Source organism: Crassostrea angulata, chromosome 2 (assembly GCF_025612915.1).
Source record: "Crassostrea angulata isolate pt1a10 chromosome 2, ASM2561291v2, whole genome shotgun sequence".
Classification (NCBI taxonomy): Eukaryota; Metazoa; Mollusca; class Bivalvia; order Ostreida; family Ostreidae; genus Magallana; species Magallana angulata.
The window spans coordinates 30,245,992-30,260,163 of NC_069112.1; the positions used below are offsets into that span (position 1 = coordinate 30,245,992).

Below are 14,172 nucleotides of genomic sequence, written 5' to 3' on the forward strand. Positions count from 1 at the left end.
TGCAATGTAAATTAATTTGATTTGAAACATTGATTTTCGTTAAGATCATGGTAAAAGTTTGCCAGTAACCCTAAATTTGATTTTTTTCCCATTTAATCAAGATTCCACGGCTAAGCAAATTTGGTTTTTTAATTACTATTAGTGAAGTATTATTCATTACGGTTCCAAATTGGTAATTTTTTTAAGGACAATGTTATAATATATATCGACATAGCTCTGCAAAGGTGAACAATCAGGTAAAATACAGGGAACAATATGTTTTATTTAGTAACAATCAACATGTCATATTTTAATAAAAAATTGTCATATTTTAGACAAAAAAATGAAAGAAACTGTAAACATGTACATGTAACATTAAATGTTTCTATTATAAGAGACGTGTATCTGATCTGTGACAGTCAATATAAGAAATAAGAAAAAAAGATATGTTCAGATAGTTCAGGTGTAGAGGGTACAGTGCTGCTATCGTGAAAATTGACAAAATAATCCTATCCTATCCTATATCATTGGGTTCATGTTCAATGAAAAAGATTTTTAAATACTAAATTTTTATTCAATACATTTGTTCTTGGGTATGAGAGCTAGGCCTGTACAAATTAGACCTTTTCTATATCATGTTGTAGATGTAGTAACTGATTGAAATATATAATTTTTTTTTCAAATTACTTTGCCTTTGGTGATGATAATTACAAACAATCACATGGTTCTATATTTTAGATTGCTAAAATTCAAAACTAAACAAATTTCCTTATTTTAGATTGCCGAAATTGTTAGAATGCCCCTGCAGCCAACAATATCTACGGTGGCAATGTCTGTTATACCTTTGAATGAAAGCTTCTCTGTGTGTGTTCTTGTTTTCTTTGGACCTTCCGATACAGAGATCAAATTCAACGGCGACACCCTGGAAGTCTCCAGAGGTATTTGTCTTCAGACATTTAAAATAATACCAACTGTTGACAAATTATTTAGCACTATATTTATTCTAATTACTGTTCTAGAAAATGACAAACATTTATATTTTTTCCCCAAAGCCAAACAATGTTGCAACATGTCTTTTTCATTAACACATCTTTAGACTCCTTTTTATTACTGTTTTAGAACATGTAGATGAATTTGAGGTCTACATGGTGAACAATAATGCCAACATGGATAGAAGAATAACCTTAAAGTCGAAATCAAAAGGAGAAACAATTACAATGTATCCAAACTTTAACTACAACCTCCCTATTAAATCAAGCTTTATTGAAAACACCTGCTATGTCAAGATAGAAAAGGATGCAATGGGAGAACGCACAAAATATACAGCTACAGTAACATCATTTGCAGAAAGAGAGGACTTGGAGAATTTGTCCAAATATTTTATTGCATACATACGCGATAGATCAGGCGCCCGTGTACAATTATCGACACGCCATCTGAATGAAACTGAAAATGAAAATGTTGTCAGTTATTATAAATACCTCGACACTTACTATTCAGGAAGTAAAACTGACAGTTGCAGTGAGTACTATTCGATTCTGAACTATTCCGCGATCGAAGCAGATGGTATCACTGTCGAAAGTTTTGGCTTTGTTTTGAATGTTTCAAGTTCAGATTACTATGGAAACGACATGACAATTAATCGCAGTTGGTATTATCAGATCGTTTAAAAGCATAATTTGAAATCTGTTCAATACCAATACCTATAAGTTTTGAAATAAACGAAATAATGCTTCAGAACATTGTGTTGTTTCTCTTGTACTACTATATATAGTTTATTGATTTAGATCATTTTTTTTTATTTATTCAAAAATATATACTTAATATAGAAAGTTCAAAAAATTTTAATGCCTGTAATAAGGGTATGTTACAACGCATTTTGGAAAATTAAAAAGGTGTAGACATATTGGATCACGTCGACACACGCTAAAAAATGTACACAGATTGGTCCTCATGCATATATGTAAATTTTACAATTTAATTCATGCTGTGGAATGCAATTTCAATGATTATCGTATCCAACACTAGGAGATTTTTAAGAAATTTAGTGTAAGGCTGAATGAAATGGTATTCCATGATATGGTATGAAAGTTAAACAATATCGCTTTCGTATGATTAAAAGTTTCTAAATATTCGAAGTTAAATATTTTCAAAAGCCCAAAAACGTATTTGAAATAGTAACATTTGTTCTTTAAAACAATAATTGACAACTAAAATAAAACAAGAGATGTCTCAATATATGTAATATCTTCAAAGAAAATAAATGTATAATGCAAACAATTTTGTGTTTTTTAAAGTCCAAGGGGAAAAATCTGTCAAATCTTGCTTGATCATACCTGGAAAAGAACTTGATCAGATATTATTAAGATAAATCTGTGTACCAAATTTCATTTCAAAATGTGCAACCCTTGCGAAGAAAATGAACTGCTTCTGCAATAAAGAAACTTTTCTAACTGTAAGGAGCATGACTCTTTCCAAAATTGCTTGATTGAACACAAAACTGAATTTGACCCAGTTATTCCTATGATATAACTTTTTACCAAATTTCATTTTAATATTTGCAAGATTTACAAAGAAAAAGAACAGAATCTTTTGGTGAAACGACTGATCGACAGACGAATAGACATATAGGCGTACGGACAACAGCAAAGCAATAATTTATTGCTCCTTAGAATGAAGTATAATTACAGAAACGAAATTCCCGATCATGTTAAGGCTTCCCGATGGATTTTACAGCGATGTGTAGAAAGTCACTTGTCTGTACTTCATACGATATGACGTCATAATTATGTTTGACGTCACGATCTGCATTCCTGTCGATAGTTCTCAGGGAAAGTATCATAACGTAAAAAGTGAATTACAGCAAACCACTATAAAATTGCATGTTTCCTTTACATAAATGCTGCCGTTAATGCTAGACGTTCAGAATTCACTCATATTAAAAACCGGTATCAAATAATCGACAGTTTTAAAACTTCGTTTTAAATAAAAGACTATTAATAAACTTGTAGTTTGGAGACTTTCCCTTTTAAGTGTAAAAAACTGAATGAAGAAAATGTAATGCATGTAAAAACAGCTTGGCGCAGTTGAAAGATCAACACAATTTTAGAATATTTTACGTAAAATTGGTAGAGTACATAAGTACCATTGTGAATTGTGTTTGGGAAACCTACGGATTTACCCCAATTTTTTGTAAATCACTTTTCAATAGTATAAATGTGCATTCTTTTGGTGATTTTGTGGAATGTTTCAACAATTATCTTCCATAAAGGAAATATCTTTTTATTCCCAAGCAAGAACTTCAAAGCATATGACTTAACAAAGGATTTTTCTTAAAAATATGTATAATTTAATGTCATTAAATACCTACACCTATGCGATTTAAATAGATCATTTGCAATATTACCCGTCACGTGATTACAAAGAACATATGACGTCACAAAAATGCATCAAATACAATGTTTAACATCGGTGTCAATAAATGTTACATAGATTTTATTAAATACTCCCGCTCAAAGTATTTTTGCGATAATTGAAATAATACCGTTTCCCAGCCGTTTTTTAGCATCGAAAGGCCTTTACATTGCTGCGTTTGTCTTTATATGCTTAGAACCACGAAGTTTTCAATGAGCAATATTAAATTTTGACAATAATCACACATCCTTTTTTCCAATAACTAGGTTCTTGGCAAAGATATGGCATCTCATTTGACATTAAAGTCGTTTACATTTTTTTATGAAAGCGAAATAAAAGAGCGAATGGAGATATTTCCTTTATCGGTTTTAAAGATAGTTCTGAAATTCATTTGATGTTGTTCTTGCAGCTGAAAAATACTTCACGCATGATGTTGACTTTTTTTTGGTTAATTGAACTGACAACTCCTGTAATAAGTACTATCATGTTATAAGTCGTCTAACTCTAATGGCCTATGTTTCTATGTTTCTTCTATGTCAAGTCTCTTCAAAATGTTAGTTTAACTTGTTGCAGAGTGTTCCAGAAATCTGCAAAGAACACAACAACAAGATTAGCAATAGTTGATCAAGGTATATCTAGACATGAGAAGTGTCAGTTATTCTTGCAGCATCTTAAGGTAAGTAGCCAAAAAATAAACAATATTGCAGGACATTTATTTCCTTACACGACCAAACTTCGACTTCATCTTATATGGGCAAATAAAATTCACCGGTGGCAAAAATAAATACAACAGGTTGTTACACCATTTAATAATGAAAGGTAAAAAATTAAGTTCTCATGGGATGTATGTAATTGTGAGTTTTTCCCTTCGATTTTATTTACTTGCAGCATGAACACATCAGTTTTATTCATGATACACTGATAAGTGGAAGACATGTCAATCTCTAACTGAAGATGAACTTAGTGTATCAATTGTGTTTTACAACGTTCAATATTGAATCTCGTTATATGTACATGTATCATACAATGGAAAATCAGTTCAAACAGGGAGCAAAATTTATAACATTCCTACCAAAAGTTTAAAGTTAAACAATGAGCCTGTAAATTGATTTAACATGCTACAATTCATATTACTGTAGAAGCAGAAATATTCGTTGAGGATTTAATTTCGTTATTTTCGTTGGGAGTAGAAATCAACGAAATTAAATCCATGACGAATTTTTAACTAAAGTAATAATGAATACAAAGATATTACGATGTGACGAAATTAAATGCCAACGAATTTTATTTGGTTTAAAAAACAACGAAATTTTGACCCAACGAAAATATGTGTTTCTACAGTAATTATCTTTATTAAATGTACTTGTACTCTTCCTTTTGCTATGGTAGAAAGACATGTTAAAACCGTATATGAAATTAAATGCAAAAAATATACATTTAGCTTTGCCACTAGAAAATAATATCTCCTTCAAAGTCATATTACGCAGCTTGTTATTGCACAAGATATAAAAGGGTTATGTAAATCAATGTATTTATTTACTATAAAGAAAAACATGACAAGATCTGTCATCGATCTGTAGGTACATCGGAAAAATTATCAGTATATTTCTCCCATTAATCTACTCTTGTATTATTTAATTGGTTTTAGCTTACTCGAGTTGGAAACCATGACCCCAGGGGTATATTGGGATCATATTGGGTCTCAATGTTTTAGTTAAGAATGTAAAGAGAAAAAATCTTTAAAAATCTTTCTTTTTACACCAATAGTAAGTAAGTAATGTCAACCTAGTGAAAACAACTTTAGATAGTGTGTATTCAATTTATTCAGAACCGTGATTATATGGAGTTAGTTTGGGCCACACTGAAGGGTCACAGTTTAAGAAAGGAAAAAAACTATATATGCCGTAACGCCACGAATGCAATCATAATTTTCAAATGCCAAATTTAGAAAAAACAATTTCCCGACTGCAAACAAAGTTATACATGTAAATCCCTCATTCTATTACATATCGCCTTTCGGCTCTGCGAGGGTATCATATAGCATTACTTTCCCGAGTTCAGCGAGGCATACCATTCACGATCTCAATTCAAAGATTTTAACAATAGAGTATAATCATGTAACAACATTGTATATACCGCCCCTATATAAACCGATGTGCCTCGTGCGGCATCATTCTTTTTCCTGAGCGGGCATAACGTAAATTTTACTCAGACCTGTGTACTACCTGACAGGATATATAATATCTTGTTTCTAGGACGAAGTCCAGAAATTCAAACTTATGTTGTGTATACCAAGAACGTAGTTGTGGTTCTCTTTCCTGTATAATTTTACAGGTATTCTCTACCGTTACGTTGACACTTCGGTTGTTTAATGGCCGGTAGAATTATGTCGAATATGGATGTTATTTTGTCACTAGGGGAGAACACGGATGATAATTTTGACAACGATGTTATCCCCGATAATGCTGACAAAATGCAAACTAGGTCCGAGAGTACGAAGGGTAAGTCCCGTACTGTCTGGAGATAAAAGAAAAGCATCTGAGGCGAGCTCGAAACCGTCTAAAAACGCCATGTTACAAACAAGACAGCGGAAAACGAACCCTGTCTTGATATTGACTCATTAATATCAACACTAGGTATAGAATCGATTTTAAAGTCTATTTCGTGTTTATCTGAATCTGTTAAGAAATTGACGAATATAGATCAATGTAAGGCGGGCAGTTTTAGCAATAATGAAAATGCTATGGAACAAAGTTGTAGTCATTATCAACCAAGTGCAACTATTACGAGACCTACAGAGTTTTTTAGTCTTAATCAGGTGGATGGAAATGCTTATGCTATAGATGGTTTTAATTTTAGTTATATATTGATTCCCCTAACAGTTTATCCCATGTAGGTGTTGATCCCCAAATAGCATTTAAAGATGCATTTGAAGTTCCAAGTAATACTGGGAACATAGATCAAGTCAATTCTGTTGATAATTGGGATATCCAACAATTAACGCCAGAGGACGCTACTGGTCCAAAAAAAAGGACTGGTTTGGCTAAGGCTGTAAATGCAACTGTTTCTGTTTAGTCTAGCAAAGACAGCATGGGTGAAATAGCTAAACGGTATGGTAGGCCAGAGAATTGTACTTACCTCAAAGTTCCCAGGGTAAACAAAGAAATCTGGGATGTAATGAACACTCAAAGTACTGAGAGTACTGAGAGGCGGGGTCTTGAAAGTTTGAATTTGTAATTGTCCTGGATTTCCTCTAATATGCTTCCAAAATTTATGAGTTTGAATTAGTTGTTACAATCTATGTTAATTCGGCTTTTTTGCAATTGTCTGATATTTTGTTTAAATTTTACTCAATCCCGGCCTTCATAATTGTAGAAATTTGACACAACGGTATATTATGTAAAATAAGACCCCAAGGAAAAATTTTAAAAATTACTACTAACCGGGAAAATCAAACAGCTTTATCAAAGTAGATAATGTTAATCATTAGATTTATTCAATTTCGTGATCCAAGGGAAAATCCACAAGTCGGACGGTATCCGTAATAAAAGTTTTATAAAAACCCTGAAACCTCTAAAACTGCTGAATTAACAAACAAAGGGAACATTTGTATACCGATAACAAACACAAGCACCTGACGTTAGAAATATTTTGTTTGCAATAAAATTCCAAGAACTTTGACAATAAAAAGATTTGTCACGGTCGCCATTTTGATTTTTAAGACCGACTTATCTGACATGATTTTTTTCATTTGCGATTCATACAGAATTAATAGGTAAAAATAAATCCGTTCGCCACTTACTACTTTTTGTGCATCACCTACACGAATTACGATACAACCGTTCCTTTCATTAGAAATCATACTCAGAAAATCAGAGACATAAATAACAGAAATTGTCAACTCCGCCATTAGCGTGTAAATGTTACGCGACAAACCTTACTTTGAGAACTACAAGTGCAACAGCAATCTTGTATAAGTCATAAAATTTGAACCTGATAGTGAACATGAACATGAATTCGTAAATATTTTAAGCATGTTTTTTTTTTGTAAAAAAAAAAAATTCAAAAAACTCTTTATTTAGTTTTTAAATTACTTTTTTTAAAACGTATTTACTTTTCACAAAGTAACAGTAATGCATTACTTTACTTATGTAATGGTAATGTAATCCATTATTCAAGAAAAGTAAGTAATGATAATGGTAATTTAATGCTCTAATTCATTAAGTAATGGTAATATAATGCATTATTTTACAATGTAATTCACCCCAATTGATTCCAACAAAGCCAGAAAACATGAACATTAACATTTAACTCTGTTCTTCAATCGATAAAATTGTATATATATTATATGATGTATAAGTCTTCCAAATCGTATAATCTATTATAGATTTTGCTTACAATGCATTTTTTAAAATTTAAATTCAGTTTAATCAACTAAAGAGCCGACAAACGAGAAGGCAAATTCAGACTTGTTTTTATTTTCTTTGTACAAAATTCCTTTAGAGACGAACAGCAGTCATACTGCAAGTAGACTGGAAGACAATGAAACGCCTATTTAATCTGTAAAACATCTGTGCATAACCCGTCCCGATTTTAACTTCGGCTTGGGCATGAGATTTTGTAGTATTAAGGTGAAAAAATGTCAAAAAAAAAATTCACAACTTTTCAAAAATGGCACATTGCGTTTGGGAAGTTTAATTTCGATTCCACCATCAACCTTTTCTATTGATTAATGAGCTCGTACACACAAACTGAATCGTCAACGGCGCTGTGCATATAGTTACGTAACTCATTCCACATTTGAACCCGAGCAAGAATATTTTGATCAATAAAACTATTTGTTTATATTCTATTTTCAAATCATATGTATGATCTCCATTACTTCATACTATGGCAATAATCATACAATTACCGTTTGTAATGCGTACAGTAACGAACCCACTTCTTATAAAAAATAGTAAAATGTTCAACTTTAAAACGTGTTGCTGAAAATATATTAAAATTTACCATCAAAATTAGTACAGCCAATTCGTTATATATACATTCTGTGATCTTCAAATGCCTCTAAATCAACAAGAAGTCAAAGGTCAAATTGACGAGTTTTATTATGACGTCACAAACGTTGAACGCTGTAAACTGCAACGTCACAAGCGAAAAATAAAGTTCACGCTTGTGGCTGTTTCTGTGGCGCTTCCATTAATATAAACTTACCCTTAGGATAAAATAGGAATTTTAAGGTATGAATAACATTTGCAGACAAGGCAAGAAGTTAAAAAATGTAAATATAAGCATTAAATCATGACTTTTTGAAGTATTCACTCTCATAACTGCAGCGGTGTGTGCATACAAATTTTCATAACGCGCTAACGCGCGTTACTCAAATTGTATGCACACACCGCTGCAGATATGAGAGTGAATACTTCAAAAAATCATGATTCAATGCTATAATTTTCATCTTTGTGGTATGTTTTTTATGTAAACAACCATTGATGATTCATACAACAATCATATTCTTAGCGAACCATTTGACGTTTGCGTCAATATGTTTTCTTGTTCCTTTTGTAACATAACCGAAGGGGTAGTTTGATATTATTATTATAAATATGACGTCATGTCAGCTGTTTTACGTGGTACCTACCGTGAAAACTTTCTCCCACTACACGTGCCCTAAGAAGGAGTTGTACTATTGTTGCAACAACAACAAAAGAGATAGAAAAGTATTTACTGAGCAAGAAAAATGTTTTTTCTTTTTTAAACATGCTTGGTGTATCATAAACGTACATTTTCCTTAAATCTACAGTTAAATTAATGAGATTTGCATGCATATATCTCTGTTACACAAGTCACCAATAAAAACGAAAAATGTAGGCCTACAGCTTATTTATACAAAATGCAAATATAATAATGAAATAAATGAGTTGTTAAAATTCGATATCGTATGTACACCTAGACTCTTTTAACATACTTGATTAGTGTAATATTTGTAACTGAGAGCTGTATCATCTTTTAACATACTTGATTTGTGACATATTTGTAACTGAGAGCTGTATCATCGCGGTGTGTTGACCACTAGAGCCGAGTTCAAGTTAAAATTGTCTGCTATTTATTGAAATTAAATAAATGCATTTGGAATTATCATCCTTTGACTTTTCAGATTCTAAATAATTACTCACATCGTTTAACTATCTCGTCTGTCTAAACAGCCGATAATTTTATCTGAGGTCAAAGCCAGTGGTTAAATTATAAATCACCTATTTAGTTTTCAAATTGCGAGAGAAACTCATCAAAATGACCGTTTAGATAGCAATAATGATGGTAGTTAATTCCATAGTTTAAATGTCATTGGATAATGAGATAAAATGATTTGGCTTATATAAGAAGGCGTGTTTAACCGTGTAAAGTTGTAAACGTTTTTGAAGACACAGCAAATCAAGATGGCATTAAAATGGTTTTATGTCGCCATAACAGTGGCCATTTTGTCTGCAAACTACAGCTGTGTAAGTTTCTAATAATTTACAATTCGTTATGTACGATTTTCTTCAGTTTTAAATGTTCGTGGTTGATTTAGTCATGGATCAGCCGCACATTTTATAAAGCTAGTTTGTATGTTCAATGTAAAACAATTTGATTTGAAACATCGACTTTGTTAAAATCATGGTGAAAGTTTGCCAGTAACCCTAAATTTGATTTTTTTTCCTTTAAATAAAGATTCCATCGCTAAGCAAATTTGTTTTTTAAATTACTATTAGTGAAATTTTAATTCATTACGGTTCCAAATTGGTAAATTTTAAAGGACAATTATATATGTATACATATATTGTACAGTGATCACTTAGATATAGCTCTGCAAAATGTAAACACGTAAAATACAGGGAACGATATCTTGTACATAGTAACAATAAACATGTTTTTTTGCTTGATTTCTGTATTAAAAATTATGTCATAGTTTAAAAAAAAAGAACGAAATTGACAACATAAACATTTAACATTAAATGTCTCCATCATAAGAGACGTGTATCTGTGACAGTCAATATGAGAAATAAGAACAAAGATGATGTTCAGATAGTTCGGATTAAATGGGTAGTAACTGATTGCAATAAATAATTTCTTTGTTAAATTACTTTGCCTTTTGTGATAATAATTCAAAACATCCCATGTTTCCACATTTTAGATTACTGAAATTCCAAACTACACATATTTCCTTATTTTAGATTGCTAAAATCGTTCGCATGCCCCAGCAACCATCAATACAAACGCTGGGTCTGACTGTTAAACCTTTGAATCAAAGCTTCTCCGCGTATGTTCTTGTTTTCCTTGGACCTTCCGATACAGAGACTGAATTCAACGGCGACACTCTGGAAGTCACCAAAGGTATTTGTCTGAAGTCAGTTAAAATAATGCTTACTGTTGACAAATCATTCAACTTTTTCCTTTTCTAATTACTGTTGTGGAAAATGACAAACATTTTTTTTTCCAAAGCTAAACAATGTTGGAGCATGACTATTTTATCAACATTTTAATAGACTTCTTTTTATTATTGTTTTAAAAGATGTAGATGAATTTAAAGCCTTAATGGTGAATTATAACGACAACATGAACAGGAGGATAACCTTAAGGTCGAAATCAAAAGGAGAAACCATTTCAATGTACCCAAACTTTAACTACAACCTCCTTACTAAAACAAGCTTTATTGAAAACACCTGCTACGTCCAGATAGAAAAGGATGCAATGGGAGAACGAACAAAATATACAGCTACAGTATCATCATTTGCAGACAGAGAGGACTTGGGGAATTTGTCCATGTATTTTATTGCATACATACGCGATAAATCACGCATTGTAGAACTAACGACACGCCATCTGAATGAAACTGAAAATGAAAATGTTGTCAGTTATTACAAATACCTCGACACTTACCATTCAGTACGTAAAACTGACAGTTACAATGAATACTATGCCATTCTGAACTATCCTGCAATCGAAGCGGATGGTATCACTGTCCAAAGTTTTGGCTTTGTTTTGTATGTTTCAAGCTCAGATTATTATGGAAACGACATGACGATAAATCGCAGTTGGTATTATAAGATCATCTAAAAGCATAATTTAGAAGCTGTTTAATACCAGTACCTATACGTTTGAAATACTTCAGATCACTGTGTTTTTCTCTCTTGTGGTAGTAGATTGATTCAGATCTTTTTTGGGAATTGATTTTATTCAACTCTCCTATGCAGTTACTCTGGCAAACCGGAAGTGAAATGTGTTTGGACCGAGACATACTAAAGACCTGAAATACTAAAGACCTGAATGGCCTAAAACTTTATATAAACGATATACTTTTATGTTTTGTGTCAAACAAAATGACTTTGTGTGTGTTATTATTTCCTTATAAAATGTTGTAGAAAAATATCACGAAATGACATCCATATGAATTATTTACGCAAAAATATGAAAGATTTGAAAATTTGAATTGACCTGAAAATTTCAGATGAGCTGAAATTTAAATAAATTATACGTGTTTATGTTCTGCATGAAATTAAATGACTATGTGTAAGGTTTTCCTTATTATACACGTGGATCGAAATTCTTCTTGGACAAGCCAAAAGATTCATATTAGAAAAAAAATTGCGCCATATTATTCCAATACAGCTAAGGAAGTACTTGCCAAGCCAAATATCGTTGATTTTAGCCTAAGAATACTCAATAAAATCAACTCCCGTCAGTACTTCTGTACTTTGACTTTTCATTTATTCTAAAAATATCTACTTAGTATAGAAAGTCCAAAAAATCTTAACGCATGTTACAAGGGTTTGTTATAACGCACTTTGCAAAAAAAGGTGTAGACATATTGGATCACGTCGACACACTCTAAACAAAACGTGCACAGATTGGTCAAGATACATGTATCTCACACATTCCTGTAAATTTTACAATTAAATGCTAGTATGCCGTGGAATGCAGTTTTAATGATTATCGAATCCAACGCTGGGAGATTTGTATGTGTTGCAATGAGAAATTGAATGTAAGACTTACTTATATGGTATTGAATAATACTATGAAAGTTTAACTTCAAATTGCTCGAAGTAAGTATTTTTAAAAAGCCAAAAGATGACCACGTATCTGAAATGTAAACATTTGTTCTTTAAAACCATAATTGATAACTGAATTAAAACAAGAGATGTTTGTAGAAAATTTATGCCAGCAAGATACCTCATTGTAGAGAGTACCTACGACGCACCTGAAGATGATCATATTAGAGGGGCTGTTCTTGAGATCTGTGCAATAGAAGTTTTTGGTATCAATGCATTAAATTCAATTCAATACTCTGCATATTATTACCATAAAGCTATGTATTCAATTATAGTTAAGCGTAACAGTGTATAAATGTGTGAATAAATTTACTTTGATGTGTCAATATATAAACCGTGCCTGTTTAAGAGGGTAACAGTTGAAATTGACACCCCGAGAAAACCATTGACAACCTCCACGAAATTGACAACAAAAGAAAACCATTCATAACCTTCGCGATTCATACTGAATGTTTAAATTTAGAAAAAAAAGTAACTCATTTTCTATCGGACTGACTTGATTAAAACGGCGAACCGTATACGCACTATTTACGTGCATGTAACAATTCGTAATAATTTGTTGTGTTACTCGTTGACAAGTGTGTTGCTAACGCTGAGGATAATAGAACTGATGATTAGATGTGCCTAAACCAGTCCAAAGTCAGTATTAAAATATAAGTACAATAAATAAATTTAGTTCTCGACTGTTCTTTAATGATCAGTTAAGTAAGCTTAAGTGTTGGAAAACTATTGTTTTTATAGGATGCGAAGTTGGTGAATATGGCGCTCATTGTAAGTCGTGAATTGGATGCAAAGTCTGTGACATAACTAGTGGTATCTGTAGTACATGTAAGTCATTAATTTAACCAAAAAATGTAGATAATAAATGAAATAAAATTCATATATGTGTGTGTGTATGAATGGAAATGCTTTATATGTATCAATTATGATGTTAACTATATCATTCTGTTAGCTTATTTAATACTGCATCTCTCAACTTATATTTTACAATTTTAAAAATTGATATGTTAAGTGTTACATATTTAATTCTTTAAGATAATGAATTGCTATGATTTGATTTGATTCTAAAAACATACGATTTCGAACAAAAGCGGTACAAATTTAACAAATTCTCATTTATATATCCTTTCTTTTTTGTAGATGCGGAACTGTGCATGCTTTCTACTAGGAAATATTACATATTTATATATTAAATATATCATACCATTGTTGTTTCTCATAAATATATAAATAAGATTTCGAGATAGTTTTGAATTTTTAAACACTCTTTACTTTTACAGGGTAAAAGTTTAATTTTTTTGATTGAAATACTAAACAGTTATTCAATAATCGTATAAACGCGTTATAAATTATTATTGCAATATGATTACAATGTATTTTATTGGGTTTGATATTGTTGAGCGAATTATTTATTTCTGATAAAATAGTTATTTTCTAGAATTAAAAGTTATTTCTTTTATATTAAAATATTGCTGTAATATAACGCTCAAGTAATAAATTTTTGTCAAAACCTGTTAATCATACCAATGTTTTCTTTTCTTATTCGCTTAAGGAAAATTAAAATTTCTGTAAACATATATTTTTATGAAGTTGAGAACAGCATTTTGATGACTGATTTTGTTTTTGAGATATTTTCATACATCTTTTCTTGTGTTTAAATTAACAAGCATTTTTTTATTTTATTTTTCCAAAT

At 31.4% G+C, this 14,172-nt stretch overlaps 1 protein-coding gene across 6 annotated transcripts in view; it reads left to right on the top strand.

The window, feature by feature from the left end:
• LOC128171252 (uncharacterized) overlaps nucleotides 1–14,172 on the top strand; it is a 39,787-nt gene that overhangs the window by 17,473 nt on the left and 8,142 nt on the right. For 2 of the 6 annotated variants that reach the window (XM_052837005.1, XM_052837006.1), the window contains exons 2-3: nucleotides 758–917; nucleotides 1,099–1,719. In XM_052837005.1, the coding sequence (XP_052692965.1) occupies nucleotides 758–917; nucleotides 1,099–1,649 (711 nt within the window). In that variant the 3' untranslated portion in view covers nucleotides 1,650–1,719. Of the gene's footprint in view, nucleotides 1–757; nucleotides 918–1,098; nucleotides 1,720–9,778; nucleotides 9,891–10,604; nucleotides 10,765–10,942; nucleotides 11,867–14,172 lie in introns of those variants that run through there. The other 4 variants (XM_052837009.1, XM_052837010.1, XM_052837011.1 and 1 more) reach the window with 4 other exon arrangements.